The sequence below is a fragment of the Phodopus roborovskii genome, unplaced genomic scaffold (assembly GCF_943737965.1).
Source record: "Phodopus roborovskii unplaced genomic scaffold, PHOROB, whole genome shotgun sequence".
NCBI classification, from domain to species: domain Eukaryota; kingdom Metazoa; phylum Chordata; class Mammalia; order Rodentia; family Cricetidae; genus Phodopus; species Phodopus roborovskii.
In genome coordinates this window covers 4,275,014-4,299,997 of record NW_026126541.1, presented here as the reverse complement: position 1 = coordinate 4,299,997, position 24,984 = coordinate 4,275,014, and the positions used below count along the sequence as shown (strand labels likewise).

At 44.1% G+C, this 24,984-nt stretch overlaps 2 protein-coding genes across 2 annotated transcripts in view; both read right to left on the bottom strand.

The window, feature by feature from the left end:
- The window catches only part of Dclre1a (DNA cross-link repair 1A), a 422,254-nt gene that overhangs the window by 239,114 nt on the left and 158,156 nt on the right, over positions 1–24,984 (bottom strand). The gene's annotated exons all lie outside the window — the stretch shown is intronic.
- On the bottom strand, positions 704–24,886 carry Ccdc186 (coiled-coil domain containing 186). The gene is made up of 15 exons (XM_051199735.1): positions 24,189–24,886; positions 21,546–21,672; positions 20,505–20,633; positions 19,367–19,579; positions 18,390–18,509; positions 13,235–13,339; positions 12,352–12,450; positions 12,099–12,185; positions 11,306–11,448; positions 9,712–9,967; positions 8,609–8,798; positions 7,560–7,640; positions 5,952–6,162; positions 4,736–4,955; positions 704–4,098 (listed from the first exon to the last, which is right to left on the bottom strand). The coding sequence occupies exons 1-15, from the start codon at positions 24,878–24,880 to the stop codon at positions 4,015–4,017; spliced, it is 2,757 nt and encodes a 918-aa protein (XP_051055692.1). The 5' UTR covers positions 24,881–24,886; the 3' UTR covers positions 704–4,014.

The window sequence follows — 24,984 nt, the reverse complement described above, 5'->3', positions numbered from 1 at the left end:
TACTGAAGACAAAAATCACAAAAAGTACATGCAGTCTCTCCAGAAGCTGGCATGCCCAGTAAAAAGCGTGGCCCCTGGGTAATGAAGGATGACTGGGAATCATACTTCCCATACTTCCTTTCACCTGAGGTGTTGCTTCATACAGATCGCATGGTAGAAGCAGCATGTCTGAGCACAGGTCCGCTGGGCCCTGGAAGGCAACTATCAACATACTGAAGCTCCCACCACTGTCCATTAGCTGTGTTCTGTAGATCTGATGAGGGGACTGTCCGAAGACGAGTGCTCATGTGATATGGCATAAAGCAAGCGCCAGAGTCCCAGAGAGCTGCAGAGTAACACTAAGTGATGTGAAGTACTCACTGTGCCTTAACCAGAGGAAATTAACCCCTTTTTAGCCCACAATGGTCCTTTGTTGTTAGAGGCTGCAATCTGTGGGCACAGAAGGCCCACAGCGTTGTGAAACGTCAGAATGCACAAGGTTACCAGTCCAGTAGGAAACTTTCTAGTCTGTGGGATTAACACCTTGTATTAGACGCCCAGCTTTGCTATCTGTAGTTTAAATTTAAAGGGAGACCTGGTACTTGCAATGGTGGAGAGTTGGTTTGTTCGGCCATGTGAAAAGTGTAGGTCACCACAGATGCCACTGAGATACAGCTTGGTAAACAGGCATTGCTTATTTAATAAGTACAGAATGTACACAGACTCCCCAGAAGAGCATCGCTTTATACAGGGTATTTACAGAATGCACAGTGTAATCCAGGGTATCTATACAATGCTGATTGATGCCCACGCACTCGGGGAGGGAGGATGGCAGAGGTCAGGAAGGACAGCTGTGTGTGGTTCAAGAGTCCATTCAAGAAGAAACGTACTTCTCAATACACAACTAAGTTCTCATTTAGTTTACTTTTCACTTATTTCTCTTGTTCACCTTTGACATTTCCCAGGTCACTAGTGCCACCATGTAGGGTAAACATTAACAGCATGAGTGTGAAAACAAACAGCTCACTGAAAACAAATCTTGAGATTAGTAGAGTCAACGGCCCCAGGCATGAATGACATTATTCTAAGAAACGTCCTTACAAGCCAACATATATCACATTTACACTATTAACAGTTTCTGAGGCTTTTTTTCTTTCGGATTTAGCCTAAATTTTCTTATAAAAATATTTAGAAAATAATCAACATCCTGTAAAAGAGAATTTGGGACGATGTACGACATGATCAGACTCATTTCAGGACATCAAGCACGCATCGGTCAGGCATTTCCTGAACGGTAAAGGTCTTCGGCTCCCTCCGAAGTTAGGAGAGATGCAGGAGCACCATAGAAACAGCACGTGCTGGTAATGCTCCCCAGCCAGGGTGCCAGGTCAGGCGGCACTTCCAGGCCATGGACCTGAGCAAGTCCATTAACCCTTCTCAGCCCAGCAGTAGAGAGCTGTAGGGTGCCTGCCAAGGTGTCTATTAGGTCACTCCAAATGGTTATGCAGAACAAAACCAGAGCAACAACTGTTCATTCTGTCCAAACTCACCATGTTCATTCAATCCTTCAGACTGTTTAAACAGACTCCAAATCTCAAGTGGTACGGGAAAAAGAAGTGACAAGCACCCAACACACACCACACTTCTTGCCCAAGGATACCAAAGTATTATTAAATAACCAAAACAGTCCCTTACATTTGTAACTAACAATGAGCAAATATAACAAATCCCCACTGGGTTCTTAGGTTCTTTCCTCCAATATTCAATCAGTGGAGAAGGTTCTCTCCAACACACACATTTTTATACATTACTTTGCTCAGTCCTGACCGCGTATGCAAGGGCACAGGAGATGCCAAATAAAAAAGAAAATACTTTTCTAGCTTTTTAAGCCTCATAGATAGGGAAAAAGATGGTAGGATGATCAAAGTGTGGCTTGCAGCAATGCCATTTTTTAATACTTCATTACTTAGCTCTCCAAGTACATTGTGTATATACTTTAAAGTGCATGGCACAGGACACTGTGAACAAGATTACTATTTGGTCTCCATTATGCATGTTTGTGTCTTGGAATTAAAAAAAACCCAATCCCTGTAACTCATCAATCAGTATCACCTGAGGGACCAGGAAAGGTAGCTATGCAAATCTTTGGAGTGTTACACAGTATGTTTAGGAATAAATGGGAAAATAATTCAGAATTTATTGCACTTACCCTCTTATTTTTTATTCTAATAAATTATTAATAATAAAAAGAACAAGACATTATTATGACTAACACTTTTTACAACTTATTTAAAAATAACTTGAATAACTCTGAAGCTAAGACATATTTTTTGGATAACAAAAAGACACTATGCTGGCTGACATCTAGTATTTAGTAAATTACATTTATAATCAATGTTGATTTAAGGAACTATTAAAACACATTAAAAGGGAATTAACATGATTCAAATGTTTAGAGCCACACAACTCTATTTATAAAACGGAGCTTCATGTAGCCCAGGCTAGCTTCCAACTCATTTTGTACCTGAGGCTGGCCTTTAATCTTCTTATACTTCCTGAGTGCTGGGATTGTGGCATGTATTACTATGCCCAGCTAGTGCCCATACCATTCTTTAAAGGTATCTACCCCCAAAGCTCAGTTTCCCTAAGAGGAAGAAATACCCAAACACAAAACAGAGGCTTCACAAATATGCTCCATGGTCTCCCAGGACAGGTGGTCTGAACTTAATGCAGTGTTTAGTGAGAACAAAACCCAATGACAAAAGGGCTGGTACTAAGATGGCAACATCTAAGTATGCATCTTAAACACTGCAATTATCTAACAGGAACAATGATCTGGCTCAGAGTCCCTTTGGCTATCACGATATATAACTGTGTTTGAAATAATATACTGAAACACATTTGGGGAAACAATGTTTCGTTATGCTATGTAATTAACTGTCAGAGTTAAAAATGGACACACACACACACAGTTAACAGTGCTAAGTGCTGCTTCTCTTGGGAACGGGTCTTCATAAGCACCTTAGCCCAGCACTTCCCACCCTGCCTAATGCCTCGACCCTTTAATGCAGTCCCTCATGTCGTGGTGACCCCAACCATGAAACTATTTGTATTATTACTTCATAACTCTAACTTGCCACTGTTAAGAACTGTGATGTACATATCTGATGTGTGATCCCGATGGAAGGGTCTGCACCCACAGGTTGAGAATCACTGCCTTAAGCCTGTTACGTTCACCTCTACACAATGTCAGTTAAGATTAATGCATGTCAGCTCCAAAGTTTTCATGTACATACTCTAATGATTGGCTTCATCTTACAGTTTTCAAATGTAACAAGTCCACAGGGAATCTGCAGTACACACATTGTTTAAATAACTGACGATTTAGAAAATTTAACAACACAAAAGTAAAAATGTAGCTACGACAAATATGGAACTCTAACAGATGAAAATAGTACCTAGTCACTTGCTAGATACAACGGCTAGCTTTCCTGTCTAGATGTCATTACAATCAGAATTAAGTATTCACATGTATAGAACAACTATGGGCTACTCTGTGATCCAGGCTAATTGTGGTGGGGTTTTGAGATGTTGCCCTGGCTGGCTTTGAACTCATGAGCTCCAGATCCCCCTTAGCCTTTGAAGTAGCTAGAACTACAGGGTGATCACTGCATCCAGATCAAAACAAAAAACTCTAGGTTTCCTTTCGTGTTGCCGAGATAATGATGGATGGATGGAGAACCCCTGACTCTTCACGTATACTTTTCAAAGGCTGAAATCACCAAGGGAAGCTTAAAACCCTTGGACTAATGCTTAGATGTTGAATCAGTGATAAGGCGCTGACCTGCACCACAAAGAAATGAGCTTCATTGAGCTTCAAGTTACGCACACACACCAATGCATTCAAGAAGGCTCTTCTCACAGGAAAGTAAAAGCAATTTTTGATTGGTTGACACAAAGCAAGGGCTGCTTCAGGACACTGGACAGTGGTACCCGCTGCTCTGTGGCTCATCTGTCTGGGCAAGAACTTTTGTGTTAGGTTTTCTTCATCCTCTGCTCCAGTTCATGCTGGTGTTTAATAAGGCGTTCTATTTCTGTTCCAAGTGTCTGCAGGTTTTCCTTTAATAAGTGGGGAGAGAAAACACAAGTATTGAGTATTAGACAGGTGCCCTGTGAGCTGCTCTTGCCTGCACCGGGAAACTGAGCCATTAATTCTTGGTACTAAGATAAATTAGACACACATGTTTCAGTGAAATGGGCCTGTCTTTTTTTTTTTTTTTTTGAGACAGGGTTTCTCTCTATGTAAGAAGACCAGGCTGGTCTCAAACTCACAGAACGCCTCCTGCCTCTGCCTCCCAAGTGCTGGGATTAAAGGCTGCGCCACCATGTCCCGTCCTGCCCAAAGTTGTATCTTTTCACTGCAGCTACAGCTACAGCAAGTTTTAATGCATAACGATTACTTAGATTTAAAACGATTTTTAAAATCTATTAGTAACTATCAAGGTCCATGCATAGCAAAGACAGAAAAGTTGGGTCAGACAACAGCTAGAAAAAATAAAGCCACAAAGTACTTAAAATGCTGTGATATTAAAAATTTCTTATAGTCACACGGCAAAAGCCATCCATGGTGGAGTGAGAAATCCACCATGCACTGGAGGCTGACGATCTCTGGGAACAGCCCGGTGCTAGCTGAGACCGTGAAGAGGCAGCACTCTGCCACACTTACTGAGTGGTAACGAGTAAGAAACACAAATACCTTCAAAGTAATATTTTTTAGCAATGTATCTTCCAAAACAGCCTGCAATTTCCGGTTGATTTCCAAAGAGAGCTCCAGTGTTAAGCCGCTGTCGGCAGGGTGGGACGTGTACAGTGACGCCATGATGCCACCGCGTCTGCTCACATGCACTTTGTTAAAGTCAGAGGCCTCTGAAGACAGTGTGCCTGACTCTTCTCGTAAAATGTAACTCTGAATTACTCTGCAAGACAAAAGCGATGCTCTGTGTGCTTGCAGAATAAAACCACCGGCATTGGTAAGACTCAATCAATTACAAGCATAAAGATGATTAGCATAAAATAGACATCTGTCAGGCTGATACCCTAACTTGGCATAGAATGTCCCTTACTTGATGGTCTCTTAAACTGTACCTTCTTTTACTGTATCATAATATTTAAAGAAATATAAACACAGCTTTTCTGTTTCCTTACTTGCATATAAATATTTTAGTTATTACTTTATTGGTTTGATTTTTGTTATGATTTCTATTAAACTCTACTTTGCCCTCTCTTAAAATCTATAAGTGAAATTTTCTACAGGTCTAATATTATTTCAGAATAACTTTAAAGGGTTTAGGAGAAGAGTTGCATATAAAGACAACTCCTACTAAGTGTGGTGCTTGTGAAGACTGTGATGCCACACAGACTGTGGCTCAGTCAAGCTGGGTTTGGAGTGCAGCTGCGGTCTGTCCCTCACAGGTAAGGGCTGAAGTGCACCTAAGAAACTGACTGACTAAAGTGCAGTGTTTTATGCCAACAGGAGCTTATGTTACCCTATTAGGTTCTCGCCAGAGGAAAAACTCTCAAAACTCCTTATCTGTTAGAGTCACTCACTTTTAAAAGCTAAATACTTTTTTTTTTTTAAAGTCCCAAGTTTAGTTAAAAAGCAAGACCACTGCCTCTCCTGATGTTCCACAGTTAAGAGTTTTTCATCTTTGTATTCCCTAAGCCTAGAATACAACAGGTGATCAAAACAGATAGAGCCGTAGGAAATACTAAGGCAGGCACAGACCCACTTGCCTATATATAGTCCCAGCTACTCAAGGAGCTGATGCAGAAGGATTGCGTGAGCCAGGAATGCAATGCCAGCCCGGACAACATGGTGAACCCCATGGAAAAGATCACAGCGTTCCCCAGTCCCTGAGGCCATGCAAGTGGCAGCCCCGTAGCACAGGCCATGCGACCTCAGTAATACACACTTGGTTTTCTTTCGGATTTCCTCCACCAGCTGTTTGATGTGATCCTCCATGAACTCTATCTTCTCATTCTTCCGTGCATGCGCCTTCTGCAGCCTCACTATCCTCTCAATGAGCATGGCCTTGTCCACTTCAGGGAAGTTGTCCACAGCCACCGCGGAGCTGGTGTTCTCTGGAGATCGGTCTTCAGTGCTGCTGCGAGCATTAAGTGACCCTGAAGACAGAAAAGTGAGCTCAGGCAGTGTGTGACCTAGGCCCCCTGACTCCCTCGTTCCGGCAGCACTGTCCAATGCTGGGCAAAGAACACACGGCTACTTGTGGTAGCCGTTCTTTGCTGGAAACATATAACATATGACAGCAGTGAGCAGCCGTGTCTGTTACATCCCACAGGACCCAGACAAAGCCGGCAACAGAGAAAATCTTAAAAAATAAAACAGAATAGCAAACCTAGAGAATTCAAAAAGTAAATGATAGCACTGAGGAGAAAAACTGAAGTGTTGGGAGAGGCAAAGGGGAGCGAGCGTACACACCTGCGCTGCTCAGGTCCACCCACCAGGCGCAGTAGCAGCGTGCTTTGCCTATGTTACTTCTGCTAAAAATAGTAATTTACTCATAGGATTGTCACCCTCCATTAGAGCCATTGCAACAAGGCATGGAGTGTCTGGGCGCCCCACACTAGACTTTGTCAATGCCAGCATCCTAGCAGACCCTGGGAGGTCAATGAGCCTCTTCATCCAAGACCAGCGGCCTTCACAGCCATGTTACAGACCCGAGGAAACCATACCCTAGCTCCGTCACACAACCAAATAAGATGGGTCAGCTGGGACTTAAAACACAGTGGTGACTTTGAACCAGGTACTATTTGTTCACAGGTTCTGCTTAGGATTTGAGTCTGACACACAATTTTTAGAAGATTAGGATAGTGGAGTGACTCTCACAGAGAAAATGAGGGACCCAGGAGGGAGGGAGGGAGGGAGACAGAGAGAGAGAGAGAGAGGGGGGGGGGGAATACAGACACACAGCCGAGAGTCTCATCTACAGGCTCAACAAACCCCAGATTGGAAATACTTTTAGTAAGTGTCTACACTAACCATGCACAGATTGTTGTTAGACAGTAGATACTATCTACACACTCGAGGTAAGTGATCCGCAGGCTGTGGGAAGATCACATCTCTCAGATCCTGTCAGGTATCACAGGAGAAGTGTACGTATAAACCCAGTGCTATGGAAGGATAGCCAGTCTATCACTTCTTAGGTGTTACAGCGGAAGGAAGAGAGTGCACACACAAGATGTGACTAGATAGAACCCTAACTTCCAGGGGAGGGGAGGGGAGGGGAGGGGAGGGGAGGGGGAGGGGAGGGGAGGGGAGGGGAGGGGCTGTTGCACAGAGTACAAAGCTGGCAGGTAAGGAAAATGGGGCTCACACAGAGCCCAAGACAAGCTAGAACCTTAGCAAAGAGCAGAACGTAAGTATATAATAAGGCACATTTTCCACAACGTGATTGTAAGTAACTTCCATTGTCACCCTCAAAATCAAGCAAAGCATACGAAACTTCTTAAAATAAAAGGTGAGTTTTTGGACAGTTGCTGCCAGCTAGGCTCAGCCTCACCTGATGAACTGGAACGGCTCCCCATGCTGCTAACTTCTTTGTCATAGTTCCCATTCTCAGCCTGGTCTAATTTTCTCCGCGCTAGGAGAAAAAGAAACGGGTTACTTGTGACCACTTTTATGGCCATTTGCTCATGCCATCTGACATTAACTGCTGAAGTCGCTTGGGCAAAGCTGGCACGGGCCACAGACATCGGTCCTTGGTCTGTCTGTATCTCAGAACACTAGAGACGCCACCCACTGACAACTGAGAGGAACAGCAATGTTTGCTTAGGCCGACTTTAACTTCAGATCCTTCTCAGCATTAGAAATCTCTCCCCATCTACCTTCACATCTATGTGTGAAAACCAGGGAAAGAGACGGACCAGAGGTTAGAGCACTGACTGCCATTTCCAGAAGACCCAGGTTCAATTCCCAGCACCCACACGGTGGCTCACAACCATAACTCTAGTTCCAGAGGATCTGGGGTCTCTTCTGGTGTCTATGAGCAGCAGACAAGCAAGAGTACACAGTGCACAGGCCAAATACCCACACACACAAAAATAGATAGATCTTAAAAACAAAAACAAACTGAATCCAGCTGGCCTTGAACTCATTATGTAGCTGAGAAGGAACTTGATCCTTCTGGATTACAACAGGCATTAGCATATTAGCATACATGGATTTGGAGGAAAAGCACATTTACAGAACTTCTGTAAGTAGCAGAAGGCAAAATAAAAAGGTTTAGATTCTCCCAACCAGGCAAAGGGGCTTCTCTGATCTCCACATTCCAGGCTTTGTAGATAAACAGCCTTTAGCAGGAAAGCAGACTACTCACAGAACTGCACGTTTGGTCATGGCAGTGCTTGTTATTTAGTATACAGGCGGGGCTCGGTGGCACATCCTTTATTCCTAACCCTGAGGAGGCCGAGGCAGAGGACCTGGTACGTGAGGCATGTGAGATGAGGAAGACTTTGCCACAAGGGTGATGACAAAGCCTGAGCCTAAGAGAAAAACCAGCCAACCACAAGGCTGAGCGCACGTCCTGGGGTCAGCGGCAGGCAGGAGTACCTTGCTGAAGCTGCTTGCTGAGGTCCTTGACGTTGGCGGCCAGCTTGCGCCTCTGCGTCACTAACTCGTCTTTCAGCTCCTCCACCTGGGTGCCCAGGGTTTTGACCTCTGCCTGGGTGGCGGAGAGCTCGGCCTGCAGGCTCTGGACTTCCTCTTTCCGCAGCTCTTCCTCTCTGAGTAATCTGCTCTCCTGTAACAGTAAGGAGGAGGTGGTTACAAAGCACCCATTTTTCTCTTCAATTGCTCAGTTTAAAAACTTACGGGAGAACAGTTGTCCCCCTGGGACAGCTCCTCCCCAGCAGCTCGGGGGACATCAACAGGGTGGAGGGGACACGGTGTGGGACACAGTTGAAGTAAGTGTCTATTTCCAGAAAGACTTTTTCTTTTTTAAGACAAGGTCTTGTAATCCTGGCTGTCCTTGAACTCACAGAGATCCTCCTGCCTCTGAGTTCAGAGTGCTGGGTAAACGCTCGCGCCACCACCGCCCCACTTGTTCAAATTATTTTTATGAGCAGCAAGATGGCACTTTTATTTATTACTCAGGAATATAGCATTTTAAACTACCGAATTAAATAAATATCTTACAAGTGGAGACTCCAATTAGGAATGACAGAAACCACAGTTTCCTTATCTTTAAATATGTAATAATATTCTTTAGCACTTTAGAAAAATTTATTACATGAATTATATTCATTAAACAGAAAAGGAAATATATTTTTACAAAATTTAAAATTACCAGATCTACTAAAAGAACACAAAGCTAATTGCATTATACTTTGATATTACTAGAGAAATTCTATCTGCTTCTTGCTGTGTTGTTTTAAGAACTGAACTGGGGGCTGCAGAGAGATGACTCAGTCAGTAGTCAAGAGCACTACTGCTCTTCCAGTGGACAAGGGAACAGCGCCCTCTGCTGGCCTGTGCAGACACTACACAGTGCATGGATAGGGAACAGCACCCTCTGCTGGCCCGTGCAGGCACTACATGGTGCATGGACAGGGAACAGCATCTTCTGCTGGCCCATGCAGGCACTACATGGTACACAGACTACAGGCAGGCATAGGACCAGGAAGAGAAAGAGCAGCATGTGCATTTATCCTCACCAGGTTAGCATTGGTCTGTGTCATCTGCTGGCACTGGCTCTGCAGCTGGCTCTCACTGCAGGAGAGGCTATCCACTTGTGACTGCAGAGAGCTGGACTCAGACTGCAGCTGGGCATTCTTACTAGTGAGCTTTTCCGTGAACAGCAGGAGTTCAGACTCCCTTCTCCTGCTGCCCTCGATGTCTTTCTGTAGGTCATTAATCAAAGAATTAAGGCTTTCCATTTCTTCCTTCAAATGTTCAATTTCTTGTTTACCACTAAAAAACAAAGTTTATATTTAAGAAAAATTAAGTAAGCTACTAAAAAACATTAAATTAACGGCGTGGGAATTTTTCTTACTAGCATGCTTTAGAGGTACTTGTAATCATGCCTTCACTCAGACATTCACGACAGTCTGTCATGTTAGGGGCAGTGAGCAAGGCTAGCAGGGCCCTGCTTTCAAAGAGCATTTCTAGTGAGCATGTGAATGCCAGGCATGTGATGACACACCAGGCAGACAGGCCGCCTGAGCTCATTCGGTGCGACCACCACTCTGTGGAAGTCAGCTCTCTGGGCCATGCTTCCCTTGTTGTTTTGTTATTGGCTCAGTTATATTTTGTCAGCATACTGTGAAAACAGCCACAGACAAAACTCAATGGATCACTTTAGCTATGCTCTCTAAGGCTTTCTGTTTATAGGGGAGGGGGCAGTGGCTATGAGCACTGGCTGCTCTTGCAGAAGACCCAGGTTTGGTTTCCAGCACCCACAACCACTGGTGACTCCAGTTCCAGAAACCTCACTCTCCCTTCTGGCCTCCAGAAGTTCACCGGGAGTGCATGTAATACACACACACACACACACACACACACACACACACACACACACACAGAGGCAGGTAAACCTTCATTCATACACACAAGTTTTTAAAGATCCTATAAACGAACAAAAGAAAAGTCGGTAGAGAGACAAGAGATAAGGCAGGAATCACAGGACCCACAGCAGAGGTGGAAGGAATAATCCACCTCCGCGTAGGAACACTTCTAGCACAATGACGGGAAAGAATGGTTGTGAGTGGCGGCAGCTCCAGGAGTCACCAACAGCTCCTCTGTTTCCTGTAAGTGCTCACAGGCTAGGAGAGACACTCTGGATAGAGGAGGCCTGAGAGGGGGCAGGGTCGCTCACAGGCACACTGTCCTCCAGTTGAGGAAGGCAACTGAGGGTAAGGAGAACGTCTTCATGGGTATGGCAGCACAGACTAACACACATTCAACCTAAACCCAGGCTCTGCTGGACCAAGGGTAAATGAGTGAAATGTCAAGGAATGATGCCGGCTTCAGACCTCAAGCCACACGTAAGCAAAGCTACGGATCTAGGTACAGAGGGGCAACTGTGAAGCCAAAGGCAGATAAACTTTTTTAAATTTACCCACCCGTGAATGACTCCTGTCAGTGGCTATGAAACGTAAACTTTGATTTGACTTCTGAGAGTCAAAGACAATACAGAAAGTCCAAAGACACAAACTGAAGAACTATAAAAATCATTCTTTTTTGATATGGTGGTTCTACTTAAAGATGCCACCTGGAGGCAGAATTAAAACTTTGTTGCCCATTTCATACCTTTGAAGCTGCTCCTGTACCTGATCTGCCATTTTCACTTTGTCCAGTAAATTCTGAATTTCGGCTTTCTGACGATTAATAATTTCCCTGTATTTTGATAATTCATCTTCAGTCCTTAAGCGCTCATCTTCTAGACATTTCGTCTATAAAATGAACACAGTCACGCTGAGCACAGATCTACCTCAGACAGGATGGACAGACACACAGCAGCCCGGGATAAATGCTACAGCACTGGGGAGAAGACAGCATGAAGTCTCTGTTTTCCTGATTCCAGCTCCTCATCTCAACAATGCGACCTTCCCTCCATCCCAGCTGCCAACAGCTGCCAGAAAGGGGAAAACCACACGGCACAAACCCTACTTCCAAATAAATGTCAGGACATGTGGAGACAGCACATGAAAACCCAAAGGGTGGTTACTCTGACAACAGACTAAAATGATACCCCTCTTACTATTAAATACTGCTCAGTACAGCCAGAGGTACTCCAGTCTTCCAGGGTGTTTTATGCTGACGCCACCGTGAGGTCCACCCACCCTGCCAACTGCTTTACTGCCCTTAGCTCCAGAGCTCACAGGTAAGGTGGGCTCACTGTGAGAGCGCTATGAACAGGGATGCATGGCAGGCACTTCTAGTGCCTGACAGAGTCAGCTGCATTGCTAAGGGAATGCTGCTTTCCCCGAGTTCATTTATTTCAGATGTGTGAGTATTCCTTCCCTAACCCTTTAAGGATGAGACTCAATTCTAAGTGAAGGGTATTTACCCCAGCTCTGAGTTAGGCCTGAGATGTGATTACCTTTGTTCTCAGTGTCCGGAGCTCATCCATACCCTCCTTAAACGTCCTCTTCAGATCTTCTAGTTCCTTTATTTTGGCATGATGCATCTGGAAAAGAGACGCAAGTTCTAATACAACACAAGAACACCAGCAGGGTTCTGCCTGCTTCTAAAAAGGCCGTAGGCGCAGGCAGTAATGAGCACTCCATTCCTTTCTGCATTATATAATCCAGCCTATCATATAGTCATTATACACCACAGGAAAACTAACTCACCTCTAGCTGGTCAGATCTTTCTTGCATTTGTTTTTCAAGTTCTCCTTTTGTGACTCTGAGTTTTGCATCAAGTTCATTCGACTTGATTTCTTCTGATTCCTAATGTAAAAACAACAAAAAGTACCCATACTTTGAAATGAACAAAGCTTTGCAATCAGATTTACTAATTGTGTGTAGATTATGCAGCTAAAACTGAAGAGCACATTGAATGGCTTTAAACGCCAATTGTTCAGAAACACTTTGGGGTCACAGAAGAGTGGCTTTTTGTTTTGTTTTTTAAGTTGTGCATGCCTTTGCTCTCTTTATTGTTTTGACATTTTTGAGGGCGTCTTCTTTTTTTTTTTGATGCAGAGATCTCTAATCAGATTAGTCCGAGCTGCACATGTGGTGGGTGCATTGTGCCTGTGCGCCGTGAAGACCAAAGGCGACAGCAGGTCTCCACTCAATTCCTCTCCACGCTACTTCTGAGACAGGACATCATGCAGCCTCAAACTCACTGAGCGGGCTACCTGGCGGGCCAGTGAGCTCCATGCATCTGCCTACCCCACCCCTCTTCACCAGACAAAGCCAAGGTTACAGATGGTAACAGCTGGAGCCACACCCAGCTTGTTAGGTCAGTGCTCAGGTCCTCACTCTTACAAGGCAAACATTTTCCTCAGCCTTGGACTGCAGGTATTTAACACAGGGACTGACTCGCGTCCCCAGCCTTGGACTGCAGGTATTTAACACAGGGACTGACTCGCGTCCCCAGCCTTGGACTGCAGGTATTTAACACAGGGACTGACTCGCGTTTTACCTTCACTGCCCTAAGAAATTTGGTGGATATAGAAAGTCCCTGAAAACAGAGTTCCGATAATTCGTCTGTTTCAAAAAGGAAACATACCTGGTACGTTTTTATCATATCCTGACAGTTTTGCCGGATCTGATCAGCTTCTTCTTTTGCCTGTGTTAACTTTGTAGTCGTTTCTTTGAGTTTATCTTTGGTTTCCTGCAGTGGCAAAGTGACAGAGACAAGACCAATCACAGTGACATGAAGAACGGTAAGGACAAAGATGAGCATGCTCCCCACAGACTCAGGGAGTAGCGCTACTGGAGGTGTGCACATGCTGGAGGAAGTGTGTCACATGGGTGGGCATGCAGGTTCCAGAAGTCTCTCTCCCTGCTGCCCGAGGACCCAGATGCAGAGCGCTCAGCCCTTTCCAGCACTGCGCCTGCCTGCCATGATGTGATGATCAGGGACTGAAGCCGACCCTGAGCCAGCCCCAGGGAAGTGCTTTCTTTAAAGAGCTGTGTGATCATGGCTCTGTGAGACGAGCATGCGCTGCACCACTAGACTGGAGACTAAGCAGAGGCCTAGCAGTAGTGTTTGTGTCTGACAAAGTAAAGCTAACCGATGGACATTAAATAGTTAAAACGTACAGTTTTGGCCAGATTCCTCAGAAAGGAGGAGTGTCCCAGAGGCCCTCTGGCTGCAGCGGTGATGTGTGATGTCCATTCTCTACTAAAATAGCAATTCTTCACGCGGGATTCTGAAGGGCTTCTCTCTAATCCAGTAGCCTTTTCTCTTTCCTGCTCTCTAGTCCCGTTCTACCTGACCGCCCTGACTCCTCCAACACCCTTGCCGCGGTTCCCACTAAACACAAGACTCCCTTCACCTTCACCATTCCTTGCCGGCCTTTGCTCACCGAGGCCCGACTGCACATGCAATGTGACCAGGCCCCTCAAACTGCCAGTCATGTCTTTCCTGCTGTAATGCAAACCTGTGACCAGAGACACCTAGCTGCGACCCATCAGCTGTGCTGGTACAGCGACGAGAAAAGAAAGCCAACTGTGTCCGTGGAGAAACGCCAGGCAGCAGCCTCTGCTCCAGGCAGGTTGGCGTCTCTCCTCTCTACTGCTCCCCTTGCTCTTATGGTTGCAACAGCTCTGCCTTTCTCTCGTAAATGTCGGGACTGCTCACAGGCTCCACACACAATTCTGTGTCATCCTAACGCAAATATCGTAACTAAGCACTTACTTATCTTTCTTGAGTCATTGCTTTTTGACAGTAAATGGCCATATGTTAAAACCCAGTATCACTTAAAAGAGAAATAACGTAATAATCTGGAAATTAAAGAATCTTAGAGTAGGTGTCTTCACTATCAGAACTAAGACACAGCTGACACACTGTCCTGGCCCATGTCAATACCCCCATCTCACGAGCATGCCCTCACCTTCCATGAGATTTTGGCGATCTTGCACAGCAAGTACCCTGACCCACTGAGCCATCTCCCCAGTCTCACAGACACTGTTCTACTCCCAAGGGAAATGGCAGGGTGAGCAAACAATTGTCTCTACCCTCATGAGTTGACAGTCTACTGATGCAGTTAAAATAAAAAGCACAAGTGAAGTGTAAGGGTATGTTGGTTACATTAGGGTCGGGTGCTAAGTGATAAAAAGACAACGAACGAACGAAGGTTAGGAGGGGCTCAGAGCTTACACAGGCTGTGAAGTGTTGGGTAAACACGGAATGAAAGAGGTGCCAGCCAAGCCTTCTGAGCAGCTGAAAGAATGGGTGTCACTTATGCAGATAGGAAGGTGGCAGACACAGGGAAGGAGCACTTCACTGACTTTTACAATAACGTGTAAATTACTGAAGGCGTCAGGTGTCACTCATGAAGTTTGCTACTGCTGGGGTTTATTGTTCTGAGAAGTTTCTTGCAGCCTAGGCTGGCCTCAAGCTTGCTAGGTAGCTCAGGATAACTGGAACACTAGGTGCTGGGATCACAGGCATGCACCACCGGACTCTGGTCTATGGGGACTGACTCCAGGGTTTCATGCGTACACTCTATCACCTGAGACACAGCCAAGACCACCGCTGTTTGTTCCAATGCTCCCGACTTCTGCAGCGTCTCATCTTCTGCTAATTCTACACAATGGTTTCCTTCATGAACACTGCATCAACATTAATTTTAAAAACGATCCATGTCTTCTCTTACCTGACTCAAGCCTTTATGTCCTTGGAGATATAGAGGATACTTATAATTTCTACTTTAACATCCTTGCCTACCATTCTATACTGTTTGGATCTGTCATTTGGATCTGATCCTGGTTGACTGATTCCTTTGTTCCATGGACTGAATTCTTCTGCTTCTTTGCATGCTGACAATTTTTCATTAGGTGCCAAACAGTGAATTGGGTGTTTTTAGGCATTTTTAAAAAATACAATCATTTGAAAACATTTATATAACTCATATTAGTGCGTAGCTAAATTACTTGAAGTAACCCTGATGTAAAGCTGTCTAGGTGGCCCTCACAGCTAAGGCAGTACTCTGCTGAGGGTCACTTGATGTCCTGTGTGCTAAGAGGCCCTGCGCCTTTGCATTTCTGAACCCATCCTCTGGTTCTGCATACTTCCCACTTTGTGTCCTCAATGCAGAAAGGTGCTGGGCTAGGTTTCGATTTCTCTCCTTGCTGCAGCCAGAAACCCAGCACCTGTCTGGCTTCAGTTAGGAACCGCTCACTTTACCCATGCTGTCTTTTGTCTCAAGTCTGAAAACCTTCACTTCACACATTTTTATTGTTTTTTTTTTCCTCCTTTGTGTATACACACAGTTTTGTTTTCTTTTACCTTTCAGTTTCTGTATTTTGGGTGGATTTTCAGTTTAAGGTGGAAGGCTATGTCTGCATCTTGTTATCCCACGGTGCAGCAAACAGACGACGACAGCTTAGGAAGTGGGTGAAAGGGCGACTGGACATCAGAAAGTTCTAAATTATAGCTAATACTAGAGCGCCTGACACAGCATGAGGGTGAGGTAGCACTGTGACAGACAGCAGCGACTGCGCAAGCACAGCCCTGGCTTTAGGCCACTGACAGACAGAACACACAGGCTAAGTGCTCGCGTACCCTGCCTGACTCTGTAGATGCTGCTTTGACTTCAGCATTCCAGAATGCTAGCTCTGGGGACAGAACTTCCTGGAAAGCATCCAGCACAGCCAACCATGCTGCCAAAGGACCTGATCCTATCTGCTGCCAGCCATACCCATGCTCCAGTGAGATCTTAGTCTGAGGTCAGGCAAGTGAGACCATGGCAACCAGACAGATAAGCAAGTGTATGATGAACGACGTGGGAACCCTTTCTTCACTATTCAGTGCATTCAACATTTAAATCAGCCACAACAACCTTTGGTTTCTAAAGGCTAGATTTTGCAGAAATTATTAGTCAACCCAAAGGAGCTTGGGGGAGGTAACGATGAATTTCTGCAGTCTGATCTTGGCCTTCTGCAGTCCGATACACACCGTTTACAGGTAGTGTGCTCTGGAGGGCTGACCAGGGGACTGCTCACAGCAGCCCCAGGACCCACAGTACCAGGGTTAGCGCCTACCACTCAAGAAGGGCCCAACAACGTTTACAAAGCCGCTGTCTCTTGCTCATCTGAGTGGTTTCCCACTCCACGAGATCACCACCAAATCTTGCCTCCATTTCCTTCTTGCAGCTGGTGGGCAGATGCACAGAACAGGTTAGGCCAGAGCCCGGTGCACACCAAAGCAGACTGCCTTCTGACTCTCACATCTCCACATGACCTGACAGCGCTGTGCACAGGAGGCAAATGCTTGACGGCAAAACCAAAGCCCTTGCTTACAAAGACCCAACAAATACCCAGTTTCTACACGGCAGGTCAGCATGCTTCCTGTGCATGTCCTAACCTACGTTTACCTCCTCCCAGGAGTCAGCCTTCTGACCCTTCTCCAAACTATCTGCTTTCACCTCTCAACACTGCCATGAGAAATCTCTCACCATCCTATCTGTTAACAATCAGGACTCTCACACACACATAATGCCAATATTCCAACAGACCTTAAGATTCTTTCTCTTAGGAACACAAATAAGAGGAAAAGAAAGTGCCACAGACATAGAAATGACTCAGAACTGTGTTCAGAACTTAAGCCACTCAGGCAGTTAGATATTATTTTTAATGAATTTCAGATTTTCATTTCTCTCCACCTAATGCAGAGTCAGGGAAAATCTTGAGTAGCTGAGTGAGTCAGGTTGCCCACTCCTTTCTGGGAGTTCTTTGTAGCTCCCTTCACACCCGTCCATTGTGAGCAACAGAACAGAGCTCACTGTTCATCTACCTTTGGCCAGACTAATACAGTATCTACAGTTTTCTGATATTAACACACAAATATCCAAAGGTGATTCACAACTGTATTGACCTGGCCGGAGGTAGTATTGCAAACCTTTAATCCCAGCACTCAGGAGGCAGAAGCAAGTAGATCTCTGAGTTTGAAGCCAATCTGGTCTAGTGAGTGAGTTCCAGGACACAGAGAAACATTATCTCAGAAAACCAAACCCAAAATCATCATAATAATAACAATGCAACCTGGAATTATGTTTTAGACAGCATCATTAAGCCTATTTTTAAAAACTTGGAAAATGACACATTATTTCCATAACACCATCCCTCTGTTTAAGCCACATTTCAGAATTGAATTTTATTGTCCATTTTATCATCTGCAAATTTTTATTTATCCAAAGGCCTACTCTATTCGTGTTTAAATTATGCCATCAGTAACTGGACTTTATAACTACATTTCATTCTATTAATTTTTAAATACAATGGTATTTTCAGCAAGCAGTTCAGTGAGAGGGTAATTAGCCTAGTACCACATGTGCGTTCATACACATACATGTTTTTTGCTAGCATAGTAGTAATAGAATATTTATGGAAACATAAGCTATTTGTGTTAATTAAATCTAAATATGAACATGTATTTCAATTATGAGCATCTTAAGATACTTTAAATTATTTCATTTTAATTCCAATAACATATATTGAAGTTTCCATCCTCTCAAATTTTGAGTGTCAAAAAATGATTAAGTAACATGGCAAATTTAGGTGTTGTAAACTCTGAACTATAAAATTTAACATTCTTAGCTGCATCAGAAAACCCCTTCCTCACAATGATGCAGTCCTCAGATCCGAGCTGCCCTGCAGGGGTCACTAAGGAACATGAACTTGCCCTTCATGCTCACGGCTCACTGTATGCTACTCACCTTGTGGGAGTCCACTTCAGCTTTTAACTTGTTCTGTGCCCACTTTACTTTAATGATGTAAGAGCTGATCTCCTCCTTTAATCTGTCTGTTTCTTTGATGAGTCTAGACGCTTCACCTTCCTAAAAGGACATCAGGTCACGTGTCACTTAAACAACCAACTGTGCATCGTTTACTGTGCAGCAACACAATAACTCAAGGGTGCTACATACACTCTGGCCCACAGGCCATAAAGCTGGTTTAAGGTTCAAATGATAAGAGTAATAAAACTCTAAATCAAATTAATAAACACGAGGATAATTATTACCTAGTGTAGCCAATGGGGACATTGGAAGACAAACATACTCTGATTCTTCCTAACTGCCTGGCAGTAAAATAAAACATGCCTGAGCTGGTTCTGCTAGAATCTCTGAGGGGAAACAATATCTCCAATAAAAGACAAAAGCAAGAGCTTGCTCTGAACAGCCACGGCTTCAGCTACTCAACCTTCTAGGACAGCTCTAGAATAAATACATTTTTCAGTAAGAAAAAATATAAATTATATTCTCCGATAAACTGAGCATTGCAGTAAGATTCTGGCCAGGCCTGGAGATGAGTTCAGCAGTGGTGACCTTGCCCAGCCTGTGTGAATCCAATCCCAAGGGCTGCAGGGAAAAAAATGTATTAAATAAAAAACAAGCGTAGACTCTGGTCAAATTATATTTTTTGACTATAAAGCTATAAACAATTGACACGAATATGTACATATTTTAGCAAAATATAATTTTTTTGAAGATACAAACTAATTTTTTTCAATAGATTCTAGAAGAAAGTTTTAAAAATGATTAAGAAAATCCCTTCTACCAACAGGGAAATGAGGCACCTAAATCACTTATCTAAGCACACTAATAAAAAGCACTTTATGTCTGAATGCTTTGGTCCTACACCACCGTGTGACCAGGGAAAGAGGTGTGGCCTTCAGATTAGGCACAAGTTATACCTTTGATTCATAAAGTTGCTGCAGCCGCCCTTTCTCCTGAGAAAGCTGCTTAATTTTGTTAGTGTTTTTCTCCAATTCCTTATTTGCGTCTCTAAGTTTTCTCTCAAGGGTCTCTCTGTCTTTCCGAAGGTCTAGAGACTCCTTCTCACCTCTCACATACTTCATCACCATCGCCTCCTTCTCCTGACGGGCCTCTTCACACTTCTTGTTGGCCTGCGACAGAAAGCATTACCTAGCATGAGTGAACACACTTTGGCGTCTCCCGCAGTGTTGGCATCGGCTTCCATACTGAGCCCCCAGCCTTCGCTTACTCCTCTTACTTTGGCTGCGGTATGTTTCTATGTCTATATATTTCCTTTCTTCTCCACACACGCGCTTCCTTGCCGGTGTCCCAGCCACTCTGGGCCCCAGGACGAGGCCCATCCACCGTGGTCCACATTAACAAGTCCCTGTACCCTTAGACTTGCAGTGGGGTTTGGCTGGCAGGCAGGGTCGGTAGGCAGATGCTTGGGAAGAAACATTGAAGTGTGGCTTCCAGTCACCATAAGTCACCTAACACAACTACTCTCTCCGAGCTGTCCAGCTCTTAAACCTCTAGAAGTATAACACAATATGCTTCTGTTTTTGTAATAGAGTACCCAGACTCAAGTATTTTGTTGAGCAACACAAAAGGGGCTAGTGAAAACATGTACACACAGGCACGCGTCACTAGGACACCACTACACGTGTAAGAGAGTAACAACTGGCTGACACAGAAGCATAGAAGGAACTGGACACAGCGGACGGGGACTCATCTAGTCCCGTACAGCCCTCAGTTCCTTAATTCTTACATCAGCACGACTGCCTTATCACTGTCATGAGTTTTACTTGTTTTACATGTATGTGCGCCTGTCTGAGCACACACACGTCAATGTACTGGAGGCCACAGGAGGGCATCAGAGCCCGGGTACTGCGGTGACAGGCGGTCGGGAGCCACCTGACTGGACGTTAGACTGCAAACTGCCAGCACGCAGTCTTCCCAGCTGAGTCACTCTGCAGGCCTCTGCTTCCTTTAAAAGCGCTTTAGATGAACGCTAGCAGAGTCACAATAGCCAAACGCTAGAGTCCAATAACCCAAACCAATAGTGACATGGAATACCTGGTCCATCCTCTGGGTCATCTCTTTGTGGATTTGCTGAATTGCATTTTTAGCTGTGACATCCTGGGCTACTAGCTGATCTCGGGAAGCTTTAACTTCTTTATTCAGTTCCTCTATTCTTAATTCTAGCTGTAAAAAGAATGATTTCTGGATTATAATTTACAGCTGCACCAAACAGACTATTGGCCAATGAAGAGTGCCACCTGTGGGCCCTGACTGTTTCTCAGGCCCTCACAGGCTGAGTCTCTGAGTGGGGCTCACATGTGGGAGATCTGGAGCGATCACAATGAACACAGCAGTTTTCAGTCTCCCTTTAGTTACGTAAAAGTGCAACACATTCAAAACACAAATAAAAGAAAACTTGCTTCATTTTTATCAGTTGACAGCTTTCTAGGAAATGTGCGTGGCCGTGCGTGTGCGAATGTGGACTGTAGGCACACTCCAAGACCGAGTCCCTACTGTCCCACAGCACTTTCAGTAGAAGGGCACCTTACGATGCCCTCACAAGGAGGACACATTTCTCAGAGTACACCAGTGCTAATTCCGACACCCACACCCTGCCCACAGAAGGAAAACAGCAAAGAACCAAGAGCAGCTTTTGCTCTGTTCCCAGGCTGAGCCCTCACTTGTGTGTCCATTTGGCAAACACTCCCACCCACTAAAGAGATAAGAAAGTTCCAGCTACAGATACCAGTTTGACCTTTACAGCACAGCTAACTCACAAAATGAAACCATATTAGAACCACAGTGAGAAAGAGATTCCAAAGCCAGACAGAAATGTCCTGGTATCACTACTATTAACTACATCTTCCCTAAATTGGTAAGACGCTAAATCAAGTCAAGCTTTTTTCATGGTTTGGACAGAAAATGTGTCATATTAGAACAGTTACACAAATCATTGTTTACATACAATAATTCAGGCTCATTCTCATGCTTTAAACAGGAAGCAGTTTCCTGCATTTGAAATGCTTGAACTTAATATATTTTTTCAGGAGTTTACTTTATAAATTAAGCGTGGTCTTGGAAGACTCATTTTCTTACCTGTTTAATTGTGTTCATATGCTGCTTCTCTGTTTCTGTTCTCTTTTTCAGTTCTTCTCTTAAATTATCCTTTTCTGAGCAAATATTTAAGATGAGCTCTTGATGATTCTTATTTTCTTTAATTAACCTAAATACAACAGGGTAATATAAATAGAGCAGGAAAGGAAAATGAGATATGAAATATCTATCTACAGATTAATACAGACACCTGTGATTATGTAAGTTAATACTCTCAAGTATCTTTTTATAATAGGGTACCATATTCATAGAACAAAACCCCACACCTAGCTTATGCCTTCTCAGAGCATGTCTTTACCATCGAGTGATTTTATGTGTAAGGATAAACTATTTCTAGTCCTGTCCATAGACAAAAAGGTAGGAAGAGGAGAAACACAGGAGCAGCTAGTTTGTTAGCAAGTCTAAATAAAAACTCATTTTGTTGATTCCTACATCTGTTATTTAAAAAACAAACAAACAAACAAACCCAACCAACTCTGGCCAATCAGTCCTATTAGGCAAGCACCTTACCAGTGGTCACACCTACAGTATAAATTTGTTATTGTTATCCTTAGATGTCATGTACACACTCCACACAGACAATTGTCTCAAGTAATTCAAGTTGGGTCACTGAACAGAACTACTGATCGATGTGTGGGATAACAGAATACAAACAGACTGAGGTGGTATTCTCCAGGGGCCAGAAAGCAGAGGACACAGGAGATGAGAGCCAAAGGGTACAAACCCCAGGTCAAGACCAGGTCTGGGAACTTAATGTACAGCACAGTGGTAACAGGGCTGGGCAAAGCACAGCACACACTATCGTTTAAGGTCGTTTAAGGTGTGGGGAGAAGAGGGTGAAAAACAGAAAGCAAAGAGGAGGAGAGGACCAGAAAGAAGGGAAGGGAAGTGGGGGCCAGGACAGAGAGCAAGAGACAGACCCAGAAAAGAGAGGAGACAGTATTTTCAACAGGAAATTCGCACAGAGTAAATCTTAGGGTTCTCACCACATACATAACTACATGAGAGGGTAGCTGTGTTAACTAGCTTGACTGCAGAATCACTTCATAATGACTTTTAAATCATCACACTGTACATCTTTAATACATCAATTTTGCCAGGAAAAGAAACAAAACCCTCAGCAAATCAGACATTTGGGAAAGGATGCATTTATGAAATTGTCAATCAAAGACAGAATATTAGATGGAGGTGAAAATTAAGAAAAACATCTAGTTGCTTCCCTGAACCAACAAGCACTTTATTTGGAATTAAAAATATGTATGCAAAACAAAAAAATAATCAATGAAGCTTACAGTAACATTTGGCACTTATATGATGCTGTAATATGCACAGGAGTAACATCAGGTGAGTGCTCTGTCTCTCATGGGAGTGAACAATCTGACTCAGCCAATGGACTCTTCCCATTCCACGTTTCTGATTAATGCCCTAACCCCACTCAGCCACACCGCGCCTGCTCCAACAGGGTGGGACAAAGAGAAGGTTTTTGTTTGTTTAGTTTTCTACTGTGCGCCTAATACTTTAACCTGATGATTTCCAGTAATACTAGGTAAAGTTCCTAAGGTTAAACTCAGAGAGCTGGGCTCTTAAGCTTGTATATATTTCATCTTATCCTGAAGCAGTTTAAGTTTGTGCCTCAGGATCTCACATACATAGTGTATATCTGTGAAGATTCCGTGAGTTAAGGTGTGTGAAGTCACATAATTAATAGCATATGAGATCGGTAGATACACACACCTTTAAAATTCTAAGTGCTGTATAAACTGCTAAGATTCATCATCTAAGAAAACTAGGAAAGGGTATCAGGAATAATCTCTGGGGAGTAGGCAGACTGCAGGGGAACGGAGAAGTTGGCCTAAGCCTGCGAGGAGCAAGCAGAAGCAGACATGTGCATGGGTGACAGCGTGTCACAAGCAGTCGGGGAGGGTCTAAGTGAGTAGAGGCGTGCCTGAGGAGGGCAGTGGAGCTCCAAAGGGGCCTGATCCCAGAACCCTGTAAAGGGAGGCTGTGAGAAGCAGCTCAATAAAGCTGTCCCTGACTTTTACTTGTGCATACCCCTTACATCAGAGCACACCCATTTTTTTTTAAAAAATTAAAATTTAAATAAAAATGTATTTAAAGGTGATGGTGCACACACCTTTAACTTCAGCACTCAGGAGGCACAGGCTAGTCTGGTCTATAGAGTGAGTTCCAGGACAGCCAGGATTGATACACAGAGAAACCCTATCTTGAAAAACCAAAACCAAAACCAAACCAAACCCAAATCCAAACCAAAAGAACAGGCTGAAGAAAATCAAACTATCACCAAACCCTGTACAAATAGAAAACTAAAAGCACATGCCCAGCCAGCTAGTCCCTCTGTTCTCCAAACCCTAAGCTTCCAACTTCATGACACATTCATGTCCTCTTGGACTTACTCTGCCCTAATTCGAGTTCCTTTACAATAGGTTCTCACTCCCTAATGAGCTCACACTATCTACGATACTTAGTCCTTCGGGCTCAGCTTTTAGGGAGTAGATGTTACCCACCTACTATGTGCATGCTGCATTCTGAAATGAAAGTACACACAAGGCTACTTCCCTTGAAGCAACTGTCTTTGCCCCTGCATCTTCCCAGGGCACTACTTACTTTTTAATAGTGAGCTCCTGCTGCAAGTACTTGCCATGCATACACTTCTCAAACAGGGCTAAGGCCTGCTCTCCTTTATTCACTCCGTTTGGTACCTGGTGTTCCTCTGTGAACTCTGCAGATAAGAGCTCAGTCTCGATTTCTCCCAACAAATCATCTGATGCTGAGACAGTCTTTATCTGAGAAATGAGTTTCCTGGTGCATTCTGTATCGTAGAGGCTTGCTGAAGGAGGCTTTGGATCACTGGCTTCTGTAAATGCAGACGACCCTGACCTTAACTCTGCCAGGATCTGTGTGACTGTCGCTTCTGGGTCACCTGTTTTTGCCACCTGTTTTGCAAAGTCCCCAGCAGGAAAGTCATCTACTTGTTCAGAGTTTTCTGAGCATGTGTCTACTTTAGCACAAGAATTCTCACCACCACCACAGTCTGGAGTATGGTTTTGTTGTTCAATTTGACTACTGTGTTCACTAGGTTGACATAAGACTCTGTCGGAGCTCAGTGGTAATAGTTCAGATTCGGATTCTAATTTGTTGCTTTCATCACCAGAAGGTGGGTTGCCCGAGCCTTCCTCTAGCTCAGGGGTTTCCCCAGTGTCTGCATCAGAAGAAATGGAGGCCATGTGCTCTGTCTCTGTCGTGCTGACTGGCAACAACTCACTTTGCATTTCTTCAACTCCACTCATGATCTTCATTTACAGCTGAGAAATCAAGTAATTAAAATTAAAAAAATTAAACTAATAGCGTTATACCTTTGCACACACTCTGTGACATGACCATAAAGTGTTGTAGATAAGAG